The sequence below is a fragment of the Phyllostomus discolor genome, chromosome 2 (assembly GCF_004126475.2).
Source record: "Phyllostomus discolor isolate MPI-MPIP mPhyDis1 chromosome 2, mPhyDis1.pri.v3, whole genome shotgun sequence".
Taxonomy (NCBI): domain Eukaryota; kingdom Metazoa; phylum Chordata; class Mammalia; order Chiroptera; family Phyllostomidae; genus Phyllostomus; species Phyllostomus discolor.
Window position 1 is genome coordinate 121168571 of NC_040904.2, and position 22402 is coordinate 121190972.

Consider the following 22402-nt stretch of genomic DNA (forward strand, 5'->3'; position numbering starts at 1 on the left):
GATGCCCAATCTTAGATCACTCCTTGCTCTTTTTTATCTCCTGGTAACCATATTATATCACCTATCTGTTACTGCATACCAATTTCCAAAACTTAGTAAACACCTATCAACTATGTTAGTTTGGGTAGGTCAGGTATTTGGGTACAGATTGGCTTAGGCTCAAGGTCTCTCTTTGAGGCTGGGGTCAGATGTTGGCTGGACTTGTGGTCTCATCTGAAGGCTTCACTGGGGCCAGGGATCCACTTCCACCTGATTCATTCCCTCATGGACAGCTAGTGCTGGCCACCCACTAGAGGCCTTGGCTCCTCCCCACCAAGGGCTCTCATGACATGGCAGCTGGTTCCCCAGAGCAAGAGATTCAGGAGAGAAAGGTAGAAGCTGCAATGTGGTACATGTCCTGGTCTCAGAAGTCACCTATTGCAGTGTCCTATTGGCTATGTTATAAGATCAACCCTATTCAAGATGGACACGGCTGCACAGGTTCAGGATCACCATGAGGTGACCATCTTTGGGCCATCTTGGGAGTAGCTTCCACAGGCATGTTTCTTCTTAGAGGGTGTCACCTTCCTGGTGGAAATACCTCTTTCAGGATGATAGGACTCTTGAACCCCAGTTCTACTTTCTGGCCATGCCCCTTACCCTACTTCTCCTTCTGTTAGTCACCTACCAATACCCCTCACCTTTTAGGTCATTACACCCGGCCAGCCACCATGCTGCCAGCCAGTATTCACCTCTGCCTTCTTAGAAAATTTCTGATTAGCAGGTCCCCAAGCCCTGATGGGGTTCTGTTGCCAGTCTCCTGGCTCAGGGACATCAGTTGGGAAATGCCTGTGCTGGGGGATGGTGTCAGGTGCTGTTTTTCTCCACCTGAGCTGGAAATATCTGGATGGCCTACCTGCCACAGGCCAGGCCATTGTTTTTCATAAACTCCAACCATGAATCCTGTATTCTCCCTATTTTATGAAATGAGAACTGGGGTTCCAAGAGGCTCAGTGATGTGTAAAATTGAAAGCTTGTGAGCTGGGATGTGAACTCAGGTGCTTCTGAGAGACTGGCTACCCATCCTGTCACTGGCTAGGTGGGATGGTTCTGAGTCCTCAGCAATGATGGCAGCCAGAAAAACCAGACTTGTCCTCACTTTGTTCTGCAGATTCCTGGAAGGAGTTGCACCTATGTGGAGCCAGGCATAGTTTGGGGCTGTGGAACCCCCAGGGCCCAGCACATGGTGGCTCTCATGGCGATTTGTTATGGAGGTGACCAGGTGCTCGTCAGCCTTGTTTGTAGAATCTTTGAAATCTTGGGTTGAAAGAAAGTATATCTGGAGGTGAAAGTGGGTAGCATCTCTCAGCCTACTGCCTCTGTTAATCAACTGGTAAATATTTAGAGGAACTGAGGGAGAGAGAAAGTCTCCTGTCCAGCTGCCTCACTTGGGAACCTGTGGAGAAACAGGGCTGTGCATTCAGGGTACATGCCAGGAGAGGTCAGTGTGGGACGAAGGAATCAGCTGTGGCCCCTTATAGATTTCATTTGTCACACACTCCTACCTGTGTAGGAGGTGGTATCCCCAAGGGGGATGCTACAGTAAGCCCATGTAACATTGAGGAAAACAATGCCCAGGAAAATGGCTTTGTTTTTCAAAAAGCCTGCAAGGTTGGGTGAAGAAACCGTTATTTAAACTTGTTCAGAATTTGTGATCTAAGCCTTGTAGGACCTCTGTGTTTTCATGTAAAAGGGTTGGCAAAAGTAGGTTTACAATTATGAACCTATACTGCAAAACACAGTATACTCATATAATTATTTATTAATTATTGTGTCATTTATTTGTATTATAATTGTAAACATACTTTTGTCTGTTCCTATATATATTTTTAAAGATTTTATTTATTTATTTTTTAGAGAGGGAAGGGAGGGAGAAAGAGAGAGAGAGAGAAACATCAATGTGTGTTTGCTGGGGGCCAGGGCCTGCAACCCAGGCATGTGCCCTGACTGGGAATCGAACCTGCGACACTTTGGTTCGCAGCCCGAGCTCAATCCACTGAGCTACGCCAGTCAGGGTGTCTGTTCCTATATTTACTTTCTCCCTAAAAGTCACAGAGCCCCTCCCCATGGGTGCTAGGAGGGATGGCTGGGTGGAGCAGCCATCACAGGGCAGGTCTCTCTAGGGAGGAGGGCTGACTTCACCCCTGAGAACACCTTGAAATAACCCATTTTCAGTGGAGTCTCTCAATTTTCTAACCATCTGTGGCCATTTTCACTGTTCCTGACAAAGAAGGCCCTGAGATGGAAGCATCTGAGATAAAGCGTGGTTGGGACCTTTATCTCAGCCCAGGAGGCTGTCGCCTGTGTGTTCTGGGGATAGTCATACTACTCAGGTCTGCTACATGGCCCTCTCTGAGAGTTCTAATGGAGAGCGCTTGCAGGTTTGCTAAGAAAAGCCCACTGAGGTGGAGGTTGCTTCCTCCAGCCCAGAACCACTCAGGGGCACCACAGTATCCTGTTAAACTTAAAGCTACTGCAGGCTGCAGTGGGCTGCTGTTGCCTAGGTCTCAGACAGCCTGGGTTCCAGCCAGTCTGAGCTGAGCTTTCACAAATGACGCAGCTGGAGCACCAGGAAGCTGGGGTATGTGACAATGCGGAAATGCATATGCATATCATTTGGTGGCCCATATTGTGAAAACTAGCAAAAGGAAGTGTGTTCTGCCGCTGCCCAAAGTCAGCCCCAGAAAGAAGTTCGAGTGTCCTCAGGGGCAGGTAAGTGGTGCTATCTCCCAGGTCTCTGTGGCCCTGAGAGCCTGGGCTGGTCCTATAAGGGGCATTTTGGGTCAGGGGACATTCAGAGGAGGAACTGTTGGGGACTTGTCTTCAAGGCAGGAAGCTGTCATGGTGACACTGTATGGTGTCTTGTTTTTGTACCTTCGTCTTCCTGTGGTGCCTCTGATATTGCTGTTAAAAGTCAGGTTATTGTGGAATGGCAAATATGCAATCCTTTGTAAACTTGGAGAGCTGAGACAGTGCTGGATGTCATCTGGGGCATCTCAGTCTTTAGCAAAGGTAAACCTGAGCCCAGGAGGGGCTGGGGTCCAAGTGGCTGATTGGTTGAGGGAGATCCCTGCTTCAGTCTGGCCAGCACAGTAGCCAACTGCCCAGCTTCCCTTCTGTTGCCTAGGCCCAGGGCTATTTGGGTCTTCCTCACCTGGGCCAAGGAGGGGTGGATGGTCCCAGGCACAGTCTCTAGGGGGCTAGGTCTTTTCACACAATGTGTCTCCAAAAGGTTGCTCTACAATCTGCAGTTTTGATACTGACAGCCAGGGCTTGTCTGTGGTAGACCTACTAGGAAAGAGGGCCAAGCCCACCAGGGCTTCCTCAGGACCCATGATTCACCCAGTGTGGGACAGTGCCAGGCGCACAGCCCCAGCTCCATGACTTCAGGCAGCTGCTGACTGTCTTCGCTCTCCTGTCTGTGATGTGGGGCCCAAGTGGTGTGAGGCTCCTGTTCTGAGCATAGAGCTCCAAGGCTGGTGTGCTCAGGGCATCGTCCCCAATAGCACCCAAGGCCCACTAGCTCAGCCATTCTTGCAGGAGAGGAAACTGAGACACACTGCGTTCCAAGCTTGCCTTAGACCACCCAAACCCAAACCTTGGAGCCTGACAGTTTGCTAGGGCTGGGTGGGGCCTGGTGCAGGGGGAGGAAGTGGTTTATCCCCAGTTGTGTAGTTGCAGGAGGCCCAAAGCCCTGGTTCTGCTCTTTAGGGCTGATGTTTGTCTATGCTCAAAGACCAGCACCTCCTTATGTGCAGTGGCTCCTGAAGCTGGACAAGACTGTGTACACCACACAGGTAGAGGCCTGGATTGAAGTTGGTCTGTTAAGGTCAGAGCTGAGATAAAGTGCTCAGTGAGATCCCAGAGGACGAGTGGGGCTTTGCTGCTCTGAGCCCCAGGATAGTAACCGCAGTAGTGGGAGTTCCTGTCTTGCTGCACCTTCTGCATCTGCCCCAGGTGGACTCTGATGGCCCCCACTAGCAGTTGAAGAAACTGAGGCTCCAACATAAAGAGGATGAGGTTGGGAGTCAAAGTGCAGCCTTGGGGCATTACTGACAATGGCACAGATGTGAAACCCAGATCTGAAAGGAATATCATTCACCTTCATGGCCCTGTCTGTCCACCACAGTGAGATCCATCCTGGCTCCACTGTCTAGGTCCCACCTCCATCCCCTCTGGGCTTGGCCCTCTCTAACACACTGCCAGCTCTGCAGATGGCTTGGCTCAATCTTTTGCTTTTGTGCCCTTCTCTCTGTTAGAACACTGTTTCCTCTGTATGGGATATGTTCCCTCTGTCTGGGATGTTATTTTTTCTGTCTTGAGGTACAGTTCCTCTGTCTAGGACACTATTCTTTCTGAGATACTGTTCCTTCTGTCTGGGATGCTATTTGCTATAGTTTCCTTTCTGTGGGATGCTGTTCCTTTAATCTAGGACTTTGCTTCCTCTGTCTGGGACATTTTTTCCTCTGACTAGGACACTTTTTCCTCTGTTTGAGACACTGTTCCCTTTGTCTGGGATACTTTTTCCTTTGTCTAAGACATTGTTCCCTCTGTCTGAGACGTTATTTTCTCTGTCAGGGACACTGTTCCTTCTGTCTGGGACACTGTTCCTTTTGTCTGGGATACTTTTTCCTTTGTCTAAGACATTGTTCCCCCTGTCTGGGACACTGTTTCCTCTGTCTGGGTTGCTGTTCCCTTTCTTTGGGGCAGTTTCTTCTGTCTGAGTCTCCATGTGTGGTGGTTATGACTGGTCACCTAGGTGTCCAGTGGATGGTGACCAATCTTACAAGTTAGCTCCTATATCTTAGAGGCCCAAGTGAAGCTTATCATTGCTCAGGACACAGACTTCCTTCTGGTCAGGCATGTGGCTTGGGAGGGTGAATTGCCATCTGGGCAGTCCTTTTACTGTAAATAACCTGATAGAGTGACGGTGCAGTTAAGTGAGGCATCGTGGAGGAGCCAGGCCTAGTGATAGGGTATAGGAAGTGGGCTGTGACCTTCTATATTGATTTGGAGTTTTTATTTTCAAAATTTGGACTTAGCCAGAGGGCATCTTTGTATGTTTATGTAAAAGTACATATTAGAAAAGAAATAAAGGCTGCTTGAAATGCTGATTCAATTCATCCATTCATTTATTCACCAAAATGCTTACTGGGTCCTGTTTGCCATGCAGGGACCATATAAAGAAGGTGATGTTTTCACCTGTTTCCTCCAGTAGTCATATCCTGGTGTGGAGGGCAGTGGGGAGCTGTGGATGCCTGGGGAGCAGGGCATGTGCAGGCAGTGGGGTAGGCTGTGCCCAAGAAGCCTGAGCCCATAGGGTACTGAGAGTGGCAGAGCTATGTCTGTGTAAGGACTTCAGTGTTGATTGAAGCCTTTGGAAGATTCTTGTTTGTTTTGTTTAATTACTTTTTTAAAACAAAAAATTTACAACATCATCAAAAGTAGAGAGAATTATGTAGTGAGCCCAGGGTGCCCAACGGGAAGTCAGCCCGAACTCATGGAATGGTGGTGGTGGGGTGCGGGGGAGGGGAATGGAAACAACTGTACTTGAACAACAGTAAAAAATGTGGAAAAAAAAAGAATGGAATGAGGAGTCCCCCTCCCTATTGCCCCAAGTGTGGACCTGGGGTATGGGGTGCTGCAGGGGTCAACTATTTCATACAAAAACATTATTATACAAATTTTCAAATATTCAGCAAAACTCCAGGAATTTTGCAGTGTCCACCCAAGTTTTGATATGCTTTGTCACATATCTAGCTACCTGGACAGGTAAAGATTTATTTAATTTAAAGGTTGTGATTTTATTTATGATTATTATCTTTTAATATAAACAACTGTTTCTAGTATCAGCAGAGTTTTTTATTTTAATCCTCACCTGAGGATATGTTTATTGATTTTAGAGGGGGGAAAGGGCAGAGAGAGAGAGAGAGACATCGATGTGAGAAACTTTGGTTGACTCCTGTATGCACCATAACTAGGGATCAAACTCTCAAGCTATGTATGCACCCTGAGAATCTAACCCACCACCCCTCAGTGCACTGGACGATGTTCCAACCAGCTGAGCCATCTGGCCAGAGTATGATTTCTTTTTTATTGTAGCCTTTTATGTGTGTGACAATAGACAGTGACTGTAGAATTTATATTTATACTCCTTCTAATGAAAGTAAAATAAAACAGAAACAAAATAGAAAATAGAAATATAATGAGTATAGAAATTTTAAAAGAAAATAAAAATATGAAGTAAAGGATTAATATTAAGTATTTATATAAGTAAAAAAAATCAAGTGGAAAGAGTACAGTGCTCAGCTTTTCAGGCTCACCCAGCCCTGCATGCAGTGCACTGAACCTTCTGGTTAGCACTGTGTGCTGCACCCATGCATCCCTGGCCTTACTATCCATGAGCTTCTGTCAATCTAGCTGTGGCTCTGCTGGAGCTGAGGAGGTCCTGTGTCAGGGACCTTGGATCTTCATGCAACACTAATGGCCATGTTTGTTTGTCTGTAGGATGTGGCCTATGGGGGAAGGTGCTGTGCTGTGTGCTGCCTTGGTCTTTAGGGACTTTCTTAGGACCATTGATGTGTTCATTTTACAGACAAAAAAACTGAGACTTGGAGAGGTTGAGGTTGTCTGGCTGCCCAGACAGTAAGTGGTAGAAACTGATCAGACTGCACGCAAGTCTGGATCCCTGCACTGCTGCCCCCGCAGATGAACAAAGGAGGGCCTGTGATATGTCTTGCAGTGTGCACTCAGTGGGGGACATTGTGCTCTGAGGGACCCAAGGGGATAGTCTGAGGCCAGAGCAGGGAAACCCTCTGGGGTAGGAGGGGTTTCTATGCCTCCCCTCTTCCTTCCAGGATGCCATCAGCTGAGGCATCCCCAGACTCGGGAATGCAATCATCCTGAGACTGATACAGGAAATCATCCTGTATTTTCCTAAAAATCATTTACTGAGTCTCTAATGATACCCAGACTCTGTGCTGGCCCCTGAGTTGTCCCTGAGCCTCACTCCTTCAGGTGGAGAACCAGAAGCCAGACCCATACAAAGTGTGGGCCATAGTCGCCACCCCTGCCCCAGGTCTGTGTGAGGCCCCACTCCAGCCTGTTTCCTGAGGAGCAAGGCAGGCAGTGTAGGTAGTGAGCATCAGCAATGGACTAAGGGGTTTGCAAGCAGTGCTGGATCCAGGCCAGGCCAGGGGTCTCACAGGTAGATGTGTAGAGAAAAAGGCCCAGGGGTTGAGGCCTAGGGTGACAGGGCTGCAGGGTGGAAAGTAAATTTTAGGTACTTTTGAGTCATTGTCATCTTGGCACTAATTCACAGAACTTCTGATGAGAAATGCATAAAGCTTTTAAAAATTGCAACATAAAATCTACCATCTAAACTGCTTTTAAGTGTCCAGTTCAGTGGTATTAAATTCATTCACATCATTGTGCAACCTTCACCACCAACCACTACCCATCCCCAGAAGTCTTCCTTGTGTAAAACTGAAACTCTGTCCCCATTAAACACTAACCTTCCATACCTCTTGCACCTGCCTTTGGCACCCACCATCCTACTCTCTATGATTGGACTACTCTAGGGACCTCAAATAAATGGAATCATACAGTATTTGTTCTTTTGTGACTGGATGATTTCACTCAGCATAATGTCCTCAAGGATCATTCATGTTGTAGCATGTGTCAGGATTCCTTTCCTTTGCCTTTGCTATATTTTATTTATATCCATTCATTGTTGATAGGCACTTGGATTGCTTCTACCTCTTGGTTACTGTGAATAGTGCTGCTGTGAATATGGGTGTGCAAATATCTGCTCAAGTGTCTGTTTTCAATTCTTCTGGGAGAAATGCATCCCTGAGGATACAGTTGGATTCATGTTAGAACTTGGTGTTGAAACAAAGGCAGCTTCCCTAACACAAGCTGCAGCACCTGGGAGCATCTTCTTTGCTTAGTGTGCCCTGTGGCTTCCTCTTGCCCCAAGGTCCCACTGGCCTCCACCACACGCCAAAGCATGTGGCACCTCATGTATCTCATCCATCTCTGTGTTCTAGGCATACAGGATAAACACCCCAGGCCATGCCGGCTGCTGCCAGAGGACTTCCAGATCCAGACCCTGGAGGGAAGTTCCCTGTTCTGGATAATGGGGTGACTGGCCATAGGTTGTTCTGTCTTACATGGCCAGTGCAGCTGGGCCTTTCACACTGCTGTTTTGGCTTGGTGGTTTCTGCAGCTTTATCTCCCAGTGTGTGGACCTGTGTGCAAGTGTGCCACACAGGGGTTCCTGGTGTTGACCCCTGGCACTTTCATTATTGTTTAATTACTTCCTGCATGTAACCAACTATCTGAACTTGGTGGAGTAAAGAGAAATCCCACTGAGCATTATCATGTCTCAAAATCATGGGACAGGCAGGGTGCAACTAAGCATCTCTCACTGAGGTTTTGCCAAACAGGGTTGGGATAGTTCCAAAGACTTGTCTCAGGTGATTACTCTGGGCCATCAGCTGGGACCCCATGTGCCAAGGTCACTGGGCCACATCAGTGACTGGACAGGGGAGTTACCTGACTTCTCAGGGCCTCTGGGCTGCCAGATGACAGGAACAAATGAGATGGGTGTGGTCGTGGTTTTAGCAGGGGCTTCTGTGCTGCTCCTAAGGAGATGTCTGACAGCAGGTGCAGGTGGGCAGTAGGCAGTCTCATGGCCCATCTTTGGGATCATCCCAGTCCAATTCCAGCAGGCACCAAGCCATATGACGACTTCAGGGCAGAGACCACAACATTCATGCTACCCCTCCTCCTGCTGCTATGCAGGAAACCACTTAAACGGTCCACCATGCCCTGGAGAGTGGGATGCATTTAATTTCTCCACACTTGTGCAGTCTTCACACCTACCCCAGTCCCAGTGTTGAGGCCTCAGATGCTGAGTGATGGCAGCCCTGGCTGAGTCCTGCAGCATACATAGCTCACCTAGGGTTGACTCACCTGTGTGCAACTTACGTAGGCTGGATTCACCTGGAGTAGGCAGTTGTCAGCCTCACTCAGCTCAGGCATCTCAGGGTTTCTAAAGGGAGAGCTGAGTGACCTGGTAGAATTGATAATAGCTCTTCACCTATGTGGTGACATGTCCCTTGTCTTGAGAATGTCAGAATGAGCCCAGAGCCCAGTACTGAGGTTCAGAGCAGCATGTCTGCTAGGCCCAGGTCCTTGGGGCTGTTTTCCTCCAGACCGATGTGTGGCCAGGATCATCCTCAGGTCCTCCTTGTCTGAAACATGACCATCACTCATTTCAGTGGCTGAAATGGGTGGGCACACAAAAGTGCTTAGCATGGCTCCTGGTACATGGTGTGTGTAACTGTGTGTATGTGTGCATACATTTGTGTTATGGAGATATGTGTGTATGTGTGACATATGTGCATGTGTATCTCCCCTCCCCAAGGCCCCCTGGCTCCCCTGAGCAGTGTGGAGGGGAGGCTGAAACTGGTCTGGCCAGCTCTGGTGCTTCATTTGGCCTGGGTAAGGCTTCTGGGAGGCCAGTCCTTAGCTGAGTGAGGCCATGGGTTGCATCCCTCAGCCTCCTGAATCAGATTGGTTGTGGCTTTGGTTGTTCCCCGCTAGGCCCTCTCCCTGCACTGTGCTCTGCTCCCTGACCCCTGGGCTCTTTTGCCTGCCCAAGGGCTGTTTGGCCGCCTTGCACAAAAGTCCTTGGAAGATGAGAAGATCATGGCTCAAGAGTCTCCACTGGAAAAATGTGCACCTCTCCTTTGGATGGGACTATCATGCCTGCCTTACCACCATCCTCTACATGATTCATTGTCCCTTCTGTGATAAGAAAAATGGCACTAGGGAATGTCAGCAACTTGTCAAGTTTGCACAACTCAGAGGCATCACCTATAAGTTATAATTGACACACAATGAACCTCATGTTTAAAGTGTATGATGCAATGTTTTGACATACATATAAACCCTCAAAACCATCACCACAGTCTGTCACACTTTAAAAGCTCTGTTGTAACCCTCATACCTCACCTCACCCATTCCCCCTTCCAGGCAACCCTCAGTCTGCAGTCTGATACCACAGATTAGTGTACATTTTCTAAAATTCTATGTAAATGGAAAAGCAAGTATGTATTTTCTCTTTTGTCGGTGTCCTTTCACTTAGCAGTTATTTCTAGATTGATCCATGTTGTGGGGAAATATCCTTTCTTTCCTGAATGTTCTGAAAAAGATTTATGTAGACCTGACACCATTTCTTCCTTAAATGTTTGATAGAATTCACCAGTGAAGCCACCTAATCCTGGAGTTTTCTCTGTGTAAAAATATTTAAATATAAATGTTTCTTGTGCTTCGTGTTTACCGAGTTTCTTAGGTCTGTGGGTTTATAGTTTTCATCAAATAGGGGGAAACTTTGGTTATTATTTCCTCAAACATTCTTCCTGCTCATTCCTTTTTTGAGGTTTTAATTACATATGGAGTATCTGATCATACATATATTATGCTGCTTGAAGTTTTCCCTACATCTCACTAACTTTCCTTCTCTCTCCTTTCCTCTCTCCCTCCCTCCCTCCCTCTCTCCATTTTGGATAGCACCTATTGTCTCTCCATATTCACTATTTTTTCTTCTACAATGTTTAATCTACTATCAAGAACCCTTCCAGTGGGTCTTGATCTCACAATATGTGGGTTCACCTCCAGAAGTTTAATGTGCATCTTGTATATCCTCCGTGTCTCTGCTGACCCATTGAACATGAAGGAATGCAGACACCTCAGCTGCTTTAATGACCTTGTCTGCTAAGTCTCACCTTGGGGCCCACTGTGGGTTAGTTTTCCTTCACTGACTATTCCTCTTCACTGTGGGTTATGTACTCCTGCCCTCTGTGTGCCTCATAATTTTTGGTTTGGGACTAGACAGTGTGAATCTCACCTTGCTGGGTGCTGGCTATGTTTGTGTTCCTATAATTTTCTTGAGCGCAGTTCAGGGATGCAGTTAAGTTGCTTGTAAACACAGTGGCTTCCTGTTAAGATTCATCAATATTTGTTAGGTAGGACCTGAGTAGAGCTCACCATGGAACTAACTGTCCCCCACACTGACACAAGACCCCTCCAAGTTGTCTAATGCCCTGTATCTTGGGGTTTTCAGTCAGGCTGGTGGGGACAGACATATGCCCTACCCTGTGTGAATGTCAGGTCCTGTTCCCTTCACCTTCCCAGGATATTCTTTCTCCAGCCTCATGGTTTCCACACATCTGTGCTGAGCCTTCCTCAAGGGCTCTCTTCACCTTTCCTCTCTCTGTCCCACTCTCTCCTCTCCAGTGCTCCTTCCTGTGACCTCCAGCCATCTGGTCTTCCTAAACTCCCAGCTCCATCTCTGCACTCAGGCATCTACCTGGGGTCCCCCTTTCCAGGCAGCTGGGGTGACATGGGCTACACTGCACCAGTTACTGCCTCTCAGAAGCATGGAGCTTCACTGTCTGGTGTAGGGTGTCTATCCAGCCACTGTTTCACATGTTTTATCCAGGTTTTTCTGGTTTCAGACAAGAGGCTAAGGGCTGTGTCTGTCATTGTACCTTGACTAGAAGCAGGAGACCCTGAGGTGGAATTGGGGCAGGCTCCACCTGGTGCCAGCTGGCAGCAGGTGCACATACTGTGGCTGAGTGCCAGGCCTGCATTCCATCTGGCATATTTTTACTGTTGTGTCATGTCTGGTTTTTGGAAATTTGAGGTTACCTCTTGTGCTATGAGAAGAATGCAGCAAAGGATTTACTTTATGTTTATAAATCTTAATATTTCTCCTAGATTAGCTTGTTAAGAATGTGTCAGTGGCCAATGTTAAACATGTACCCTGCACTGGTTTTGGTGTCACTTAAAGAGAGGTCTGCTCAGAAGTAGTGAGGCCACAGGAGAATACGAAGGCAAGGGGGTTGTTGCAGGATTGGAGTTGGTGCTGGACCACTGGGGCTGATGCTTTACTTCCCACTGAGCTTTGCCAAGAGGCATTTGTGCCATGTGAGCAGCCAAATGTCACACTCTGAGGCATCTTCCTGGTTGTGTGTGGGGGGACTTGCATCTCTACTGAGGGTTCTTTACTGTTTAGTGAGTGAGGAGCAGAGTGTGTGAAGAAGCTCTTGGCAGCACAACCAAGTGAGAGAGTATCAGCGAGGTGTTCAGGGTGTGGGCTGAAAGGTATGTGGAGGTGTCCACCAGCTCTCCTCACATTGGATGGGCACTGCACACTTAAGGGCACCCTGCCTCCCAGGTGTGAACCTCATGTGGCCAGGGACAGATTTAGTTCTAGACTGAGAGTGTCAAGCTGGGCCCTAGAAGCTGCCCCACAACAGGGGTCATTACCTCAGGTGCTCAGAGCCAGAGAAGCAGCATACTCTGACTACCCATGGGCCTCTGTGACCTGCCTGGGGTCCACCATGCAGGGTGATAATAAGGAGATGCCTGCCTTTCCATCCTCTTCATTTAGAACTGGGCTTGTCACCCTGGCCACTCTGAGCACTAGTGGAGGTGGTTTTCATTTTCCTTTCATGTTGCTTTAGAACCTCCTGAACTGCTCTACTTCAAATCTGCTGGGTAAGAAGAAGACTTTCAGTGAATTCTCCCAGCCCTGGACAGCCAGTTTAGACCCTTGGAACTTGGCCAGCAGGGAGCAGACATTCATTCACCATCCTCAGCACCATCCCCAGTGTCTCTGGGCATCTGGTAAGTGGCCTGACCCTCAGGGATAAGTGATTGTTGCTCCTGGTCCCTGTCCTCCTCTGCAACACCACTGAAGGTTTAAAAGGAAGATTTCAGGGAATGTCTAGCTCATTCTTTAAAAAAAAAAGACTTTATTTGTTTATTTCCAGAGAGAAAGGAAGGAAGGAAGAAGGAGAGAAACATCAATGTGTGGTTGCATCTCACACACTCCCCACAGGGGACCTGGCCCACAACCCAGGCATGTGCCCTGGCTGGGAACTGAACTAGTGATCCTTTGGTTCTCAAGCCAGCACTCAATCCACTGAGCCACACCAGCCAGGGCTATTTCACTTTTGTCTAGTCTCACTTGACCCTCCTTGGCAGAACTTGCATGCATTCTCTGTGTACCTAGAATAATGCTTGAACTTGCCTCTCCTGAGTGAGGGCTTTCAGGCAAGGTACACATTTGGGATGTGGAGGTGCCAGGGTCTCCAGAAAGTGTCTGGAAGTGGTGGTGAGTCAGGATCTTGACAGAGATCCTGCCTCACCTCAGAGCCACATCATAGCATAAAAAGCACTGTGGCAGTGCACATTGTAGACCTGATACTCTGTACTCACAATTGTTGTTACTATTACTTTGTGCATATATTTTGAATTCATTGAGCAGCAGGTAGTTTCATACTATAGGATTCCTTCCTTCTTCCCTTCCTCACTCTCTCCCTTCCTTCCTCACTCTCTCCCTTTCTCCCTTGTTCTCTCTCTTCCTTTCTTCTTTTTTATGTAAAAATTTATTTTTAAAATATAATGCTTTCTATTTGCCATTGCCCAAAGGCCTGTTTAGATAGAACCAGCTGAAGCTGGCCAGCTATTCAGTTCACACGAGGCCCAGCTCATTTCCTTCCTATTGACTTTCTCCAGGAAGCTGGAGAAAGCAACATCTGGATACTGCTTTTGGGGGGCTGCAGTGGGAGTGGTCCACAACCCTGCTGGCATTGACTGTGCTCATTTCTCTCTGACAGGAAGCCTGCCTTTCCCTGTCTTGCCCTATATCCAGCTGGCCCCTCCATAGAGCTCAGAGACTTCGGCTTTGAGGATGGAATCAGGAGAGGGGGCCTCAACAGCACCAGCTCCTGTTGTCACCCTGGGAAGTCCAGACTCTGGGCCTGGCTGTCCCTCCCTGGAGCTGCCCAGCATAGACCTGGGGAAGCTCCAAGTGCTTCCCACTGGGCCTGGAGTCCACCATGAGGACCATGCCACTAGGAGTCCTGGTGGCCAGGCCGCTGAGGGGAACAGCGTCCCAGACAACACTAAGATTCCTAACAGAGACAGCGGGATCGACAGCCCATCCTGCAGCATTGCCAGTGAGCACTTCCCCTGCAAGGAGGGCAGTGAGGCAGGCCTGGGCTCCACCATCCTGGGACTATGCCCAGAGATGACACCAGACAGCAAGATCCCCCAGAAGGAGGCTGACAGTGATGTGGACAGGAACAGCAGCGAGGAGCCTAAGCCAAAGAACAGCCCCGCAAGGGCCCATGCAGACCCAGCCAAGGTAGGCTGCTCTCCTGACCAGGGTGGTGGGGTTCTTCCAAGGGGGTGTGAGGTTTGCAGTGGCATCAATCACACTTGGTGCCAGTAGTTGGGTGCCTGCTCAGACACCATGTTCAGAGAGACCCCTTCAATGGCTCATTGGGCAGGCCTTGGGGAAGTACCACACAGGCAACTTCCCCTGACACTTCAGATGAAAACCTCACTCTTGAGCCTGGTTTCCATGGCTACACAGTAGCACAGGGACCCTGCCCCAGGATAACCTGACCATCAGTCTTAGTATGAACAGTCCTGCCACCAGCACCCTTTGCCCATGCTTGCTGGCTACTTTGCAGAACCCCCATGAGGAAGGCAACATGAGTGTTACCTGTTTTGTGAAGAGGTAAACCCCAGAGAAGCCCACCGGGTGGGGAAGAGGTGGGAAGGGAGTCTGTACACATGTGTGGAGCCCAGAGCAGGTGGCCTGGGGAACAGCTGTGTCCAGAGTGTGATGGGTTGGCTTTGAGAAAAGCTCCTTTGTATCCCTTTAGTATCTTGATCTCTGTGCTCTATACTGGTACTTGTGGGGACATAGAAATAAATCAGATAGCCCATGCCTTGGGGATACCACCTATGCATGGGGGAAATGTCATGAATAAGCTGTAAGTGAATGTGTCCAAAGAGAAACGAGGTGGTGTCTGATGGGTTAGGCCTCCTGGCTCTTGATGGCTATGGTGCTGGCTCTTGTGGCAGCACCAGGAGACAGGCCTGGGAAGGCAAAGGGCAGCTGTGAGCCTGCACCCATGAAAGTCAGATTTCTGGCAGATGGGCTGAGCCATGTTTTAATCCGGGTTTATTATTATTTGAGTATGGTGAGGCCAATAGATCAGGAGATGACAGCCACTGAAAAATAGTTTGTGTTACTCACAAAGTATTGTGAGTTTGTGAGTAACAAACTATTCCCCTAAAGAGGCCACAATTCCTCCACAGAGGCCATGTGGGGAGCATAAGGGTTGGTCAGGAGGCAGTCAAGGGAACCGAGGGCAAGAGCCTTTATAGTAGTTTCTTTGGGAAGGAACAGGTGAGGCAGCTACCACATTCAGGACACCAATTTGACTAAGTGCAGTGGACTCTGTACAGGAATGTTCCTTGGTGGTCAGGGTAGCGGGGTAGTGGGAATAGCAAATATGAAGGAGGTGGTTGGGGTGTGGGCTAGGGATAGATTAGTTTGTGTAGGAAAGATGTGCTTCCAGGCTAGTCCTTTATATCTCTAGGAATCAGCTATCCCTGGGAGGGATAGTTCCTCTGGGGTAAGCAAGGCTCCAAGATGTCCAAACATCATAAAATAAATAAATGATGTGTTGACTACTACCTGTGACTTTCAAAGTGTATTCCAGGGAAGCTGACCACCCCAGTCTCCCACGTCCTGGGGGCAAGGCCTGACCCCATCCTGCCTGCACAGGCTCTGGGGGGCTCCCTGAGGCTTGCTGGGGAAGGCCCAAGCCTCTGTATTTGTGACATGAAAATATCATATTACATTGCCACTGGTGGGCATGGGTCTATGTTTTCTGTAATGGGAGTGTGGTTAGAATGCCTTTTATCAGACACTGGCTCGATCCTGGGGTGACGCTCTGAACCAGGAGCCCAGGGACCCTTTGCCTCATGTTCCCTATCCAGGTAGAATAAAGGATACTGACACAGGGAGATGATGCAGGTGTACACACATGTCAAATTGGCCTTTATTACATGAAGTTCATTTTCTTCTTCTGATACTAATTTGTTGACTGTTCTTATAAAAAATGGATGTTAAATATTATCAGATACTTTTGGTGTGTCATTCCAAATGCTCATGCATTTCCCCCCTCATTCTGTTAATGTGGTATATAATATGATTGGTGTTCATCTATTGAGCAATTCATGTATTCCAGAAATAATTTCCACTTGGCCATGGTATATGAGAAGGGACCCCCAAAACTAGAAATTTATTTATAAAAAAATTGGATTTATTCATACATGTTTAAACTTCAGTCACCTTCAAAGTACTCTTTATTTGAGTACTTTACACCTATCAAGACTTTTCAACTGCTCAGAATCATTTTTGAACTTGCCAGTTTTGATGACTTTTAGTGCTTCTGCTGTTTTTTGTTTCACTTCTTCCACATTGGCAAAACGTTTCCCTTTGAGGACTTTTTTCATCTGGAAAAAAAAGTTGCTCAGGGTGAGATTAGGTGACTAGGGATGGTGGGGACAGAGGTCATGCCATTTTTTTTGTAAAAAAACTGATGAACACAGCATGGTGCAGGCAGGTATACTCACAAATTACCCAGCATGAAATGGGCAAATGTGTTGAGTTTCCAAAGAAAAAATTCACTGAAGCTGAATGCAGCCTCTCATGACAATGCCAGCTGGTACATTAATGCAGATGAGTTTCTAGAACACTCACCTTGGGGGGAAAAGCCTATACTACAAGGACCCACCCTCTAGAAGGTAATTCTGAGTTGTCTTTTTGGTTCCCCCTTGTATAATCCTTTTAATATGTTACTGAATTCAATTTGCTGATATTTTGTTGAGGACTTTTGCATCAATATTCATCAGGGATATTGTCCTGTACTTTTCTTTAAAAAATATGTTTTATTGATTATGCTGTTTAAAGTTGTCCCATTTCTTTCACCTCTTTATTCCCCTCCACCCCAAACCCCCCTCCCACCAGCATTCCCCCACCTTAGTTCATATCCATGGGTCATACATGTAAGTTCTTTGGCTTCCCCATTTCCCATACTACTCTTAACCTCCCCCTGTCTATTTTATACATACCATTTATGCTTCTTATTCCCTGTACCTTTTCCCCCATTCTCCTCTCTTCTCTTCCCCAGTGATAACCTTCCATGTGATCTCTATTTCTGTGAATCTGTTCCTATTCCAGTTGTTTGCTTAGTTCACTTTTGTTTTTGTATTTTTTTTTAGGATCAGTTGTTGATAGTTGTGTTTGTCATTTTACTGTTCATAGTTTTGATTTTCTTTTTCTTAGATAAGTCCCTCTAACATTTCATAAAATAAGGGCTTGGTGATGATGAACTCCTTTAACTTGACCTTATCTGGGAAGCACTTTATCTGCTTTTCCATTCTAAATGATAGCTTTGCTGGAGAGAGCCATCTAGGTTGTAGGTCCTTGCCTGTCATGACTTTGAATACTTCTTTCCAGCCCCTTCTTGCCTGTAAGGTTTATTTTGAGAAATCAGCTGATAGCCTTATGGGAACTCCTTTGTAGGTAACTGTCTCCTTTTCTCTTGCTGTTTTTAAGATTCTCTCCTCACCTTTGATCTTGGGTAACTTAATGATGATGTGCCTTGGTGTGTGCTTCCTTGAATCCAACTTCTTTGGGACTCTGAGCTTCCTGGGCTTCCTGGAAGTCCCTTTCCTTTGCCAGACTAGGGAAGTTCTCCTTCGTTATGTTTCCAAACACATTTTCAGTTTCTTTCTCTTCCTCTTCTCCTTCTCTCAACCCTAGGATTCAGATGTTGGAATGTTTAAAGTTGTCCCAGAGGTCCCTAAGACTCTCCTCATTATTTTGAGTTCTTGTTTGTTCATTCTGTTCTGGTTGAATGAATATTTCTTCCTTTTGCTACAAATCATTGATATAAGCCCCAGTTTCCATTCCTTCACTGTTGGTTCCCTGTACATTTTCCTTTATTTAACTTTTCATAGCCTTCACTTTTCCCTCTATTTTGCAACCATACTCAACCATTGTGTGAGCATCCTGGTTACCAGGGTTTTGAACTCTGCATCTGATAGGCTAGCTATCTCTTCATTGCTTAGTTATATATTTTTTTCTGGATCTTTGATCTTTTCTTTCATTAGGGCCATTTTTTTTTTGTCTCAGTGTGCCTATTATATAGTAAGGGGTGGAGCATTAGAGGTATTGGCCAGGGCAGGGCCACCCACACCCCTACAATGTGGCAGTGTATGTGGGGAAGGGATCTGAGAGGGAACAATGCTGCTTGCTCAGGTCTCTGCTAGCTTTCAGTCACTTCCTCCACTACCCACAAGCAAACTGGGCCTTCTGGTGCTGATTCCCAGGTGGGGGTGTTTGTGTATGTTCTAGGACCCTGTGAGTCTCTCCAACAAACTCTGCTGTGAGGCTGGGAGTTCCTCCTGCCACCTCAACCCCCACAGGTTTTTTCAGTCAGAAGTTTTGAGGCTTTATTTCCCATGCTGGAACCCTGGGTATCAGGGTCTATCTCATTCCCCAGTTGTTCCTCCTGGTTTATCCATAAGGAAATGTGGGACTGCCTACTCCACCAGCTGCTGCCTTGCTTACCCAGGTCATCCAGTCACTGCCTTGTAGTCATTCCTCTCCACTCCAGCTGCCTGTGTCTGCCCCTCCTACCCATTTGGATGAATGTTTCTCCTTTAACTCCTTGGTTGTTGGATTTCCATACAATTTGATTTTCTGGCAGTTCTGGTTATTTTTTGTTTTTATATTCGTTGTTATCCTTCTTTTAGTTGTGCAAGGAAGTAAAGTGTATCTACCTATGCTTTGATCTTGGCCAGAAGTTTATCCTGTAGTTTTCTTACTGTATCCTTCTTTGGCTTTGGTGTCAGGATAGTGCTGGACTCATAGAATCAACTTCATAATGTTCTATCCTCTTCAATTTTTTGGAAACATCTGAGAAAATATTCTCTAGTGTTATTAATTCTCTCATGAAGCCACCTGGGTTTTTTCTGTTAGGAAATTTTTAATTGCTTATTCAATCTCCTTAGTCATTATTAGTCTGTTCAGATTTTCCATTTCTTTTTTATTCAGTCTTGGTAGGTTGCATTTTCTAGGAATTTGTCCATTTCTTCTATGGTATCCAATTGTTCATAATATTATCTTTTTAAAAATTGTTGTTCAAGTACAGTTGTCTCCATTTTCACCCCTCTATGCTCCCCCACCCCACCCATCCCCACCTCTCACCCTCAAACCTACCTCTTTGGTTTTGTCCATGTGTCTTTTATACATGTTCTTTGATGACCCTTCCCCTATCATCCCTCTCACCCTCCTCTCTGGTTACTGTGTGTTCTTTATTTCAATGTCTCTGGTTCTATTTTGCTTGCTTGTTTGTTTTGTTGAGTAAATTCCACTTATAGGTGAGATCATATGGTATTTCTATTTCACCATCTGGCTTATTTCACTTAGCATAATGCTTTCCAGTTCCACCCATGTTGTCATGAAGGGTAGGAGCTCCTTCTTTCTTTCTGCTTGTGTATTCCATTGTGTAAATGTACCAACTTTTTCATCCAGTCATTTACTGATGGGCACTTAGGTTTCTTCTAGCACTTGGCTATTGTAAGTTGTGCTGTAAATTGGGGTGCACAGGTTCTTTTGAATTGGTGTTTCAGGATCCTTAAGGTATTGCTGGGTCAAAAGGCATTTCCATTTTTAGTTTTCTGAGGCAATTCCATACTGTTTTCCACAGTGGCTGCACCAGTCTGCATTCCCACCAACAGTGTACTAGGGTTCCCTTTTCTTTACAACCTTTCCAACACTTGTTCTTTGTCAATTTGTTTTGGTCCCCAAAATATATAAAGAACTCACATAACTCCACTCCAGGAAGATAAACAACCCAATTAAGGAATGGGCAAAGGACTTGAACAGACACTTCTCCAAGGAGGACATACAGAGGGCCCAGAGACATATGAAAGGATTCTCAGCATCACTAGCCATCAGAGAGATGCAAATTAAGACCACAATGAGATACTCCTTTACATTGGTGAGAATGGCCATCATAATATTCTCTTATACTACTTTCTATTTCTGTGGCATCAGTTGTCATGTTTTTCTTTCATTTCTGATATTAGTTATTTGAGTCTTCTTTTTTTTTCCTTAGTTTAACTCAGGGTTATCAATTTCATTGATTTTATTTTTCAAAAAACAACTCTTAGTTCTGATTTTTTCCATTGTTTTTTTTTTCTATTCTCTGTTTCATTTATCTCTGCTCTAATCTCTATTGTTTCCTTCCTTTTGGTTGCATTCAGTTGAGTTTTTGTTTTTCTAGCTTCTTGAGGTGTCAAGTTAGGTTGCTGATTTGAGATCTTCATCCCTTGTTCATATATGCATTTACAGCTATAAACATCCATCTCAGCACTGCTTTTGGTGCATTCCATCAATTTGGTATATTGTGTTTTCAATTTCATTTTTCTCAAGGTATTTTCTAGTTTCCTTTGTGACTTCTTTGACTCTTAAGTGTGTGTTTTCTTATTTTCACATAGCTATGGATTTTTTCAGTTTTCCTTGTTATATGGATTTAGTTTTATTCTATTTTGATTAGCAAAGGTATTTTATATGATTTCAGTATTTTTGAATTTGTTAATATCTGTTTTGGGGCCTAACATGTGTTCTTTCCTGAAAAATATGTCATGTGCACTTGAGAAGAATGTGTTTTCTGCTGTGTCTTGTGTATGTCTGTTGGGTCCCTGTGGTTTTAGAGTTGTTCAAGACCTCTGTTTTCTTACTGATGTTCTGTGTGTGTGTCCTATCCAGTTTTGAAAATGGAGTACAGAAATCTCCTACTATTATTTTGTTACTGTCTGTTTCTGCCTTGAATTCTGTCAAAGTTTGCTTTATATATTTAGGAGCTCCAAGGGTTGGTGCATAAATATTTATAACTGTTATATCTTCTTGGTGAATTAGTCATGATATCCTTATATAATGTTCTTCTTTGTATCTTGTAACAGTTGTTTATTTGAAGCCTATTTGTATGACATATGTATAGCCACTCCTGTTCTTTTTTAGTTACCATTTGCATGAAACTTTTTTTCCATCTTTTCACTTTTAGACTATGTGTGTCCTTAAATCTAAAGTGAGCTATTGTGTGGATAGCATATATTTTCAATACATTCAGCCAATTCGTGTCTTTTGATTGGGGAGTTTAATCCATTTACAAGTAATCACTAGTACAAAAGACTTACTATTGTTTTCTGTCCCTCTGTTATTGTCTCCCTTTGTTTCACTGAATTTTGTACTGGTTTGCTTTGATTTTCTTCTTATTTCTTTTTATGTATATTTCATAGTTATATTCTTTGTGGTTACCATTGCAATTACATAAAATGCATTAAAGCTGTACATTTTATTTTGAACTGAAAGCTGAAGTGCAAATAAATATAAAAATTTTACTCCTTTACAGCTACCCATCCTCCCCACTTGGTTATTGATGTCAGAAATGACATATTTATATATTGTATAACCATTAACAAATATTTATAGTTTTTAAATGATTTTATTATTTAAGTTCTATGTACCAAAATTACAAAAGTACATTTGTCCATGCATTTACCTTTACCAGAGAAACTTATATTTTTCTACAGCTTGTATTTCTGTCTACCATCTTCACAACTTGAATGAGTCCCTTAAACATTTTTTTCCTTAAATATTTCTTGCATAGCATGTGTACTTTATTTGGGAAGGTCATATTTTCTGCAGTTTTGGATAGCTTCCCTAGATACAGTATTGTCAGCTGGTGGGGTTTTTTTTTTTTTTTTTTTTTTTGGTTGTTGTTGTTGTTTTTAGCTTATTAGCTAATCATCTCACTCTTTCTTTTATTACAATGGATCTCAGTTTGGGTTTTCTGTTTCAGTTACATTTTACTGATTATGCTATTATTGTTGTCACATTTTTCCCCTTCACCCCCCTCCCCCCAGCACTCTCTGCTACCTCAGGCAATCACCACACCATTGTTCATGTCCACTGGTCATGTGTTTAAGTTCTTTGGTTACTCCATTTTCTATACTGTACTTTATTTGCATCCCCATGGTGAGCTGCAACTATCTATTTGAACTCCTTAATCCCCTCACCTCTTCACCCATTCCCCCACATTCTCCTCCCATCTGGCAACCATCAAAATGGTCTCCATATCCACGATTCTGTCTCTATTCTTGTTTGCTTAGTTTGATTTTTAGATTCAATTGTTGGTAGATATGTATTTATCATCATATTATTGTTCTTTATTCTTTATTGTCATTTATTTATTCTTTTTCTTAAGTAAATCCCTTTAACATTTCATGTAATAATGGTTTGGTGATGCTGAACTCCTTTAGGTTTTTTTGTTTGCTTGTTTCTTTGTTTGGGAAGCTCTTTTTCTACCCTTCGATTTTAAATGATAACTTTGCTGGGTAGAGCGATCTT

General features: G+C 45.2%; 1 protein-coding gene across 1 annotated transcript in view; it reads left to right on the top strand.

Annotated features, from left to right (window-relative positions):
• Positions 1-2541: 2541 nt before the first annotated feature.
• FGD3 (FYVE, RhoGEF and PH domain containing 3) overlaps positions 2542-22402 on the top strand; it is a 51834-nt gene continuing 31973 nt past the window's right edge. The window contains 3 exon segments of the mRNA XM_036018435.1: positions 2542-2751; positions 12576-12738; positions 13734-14263. Coding sequence (XP_035874328.1) covers positions 13808-14263 — 456 coding nt within the window. The 5' untranslated portion in view covers positions 2542-2751; positions 12576-12738; positions 13734-13807.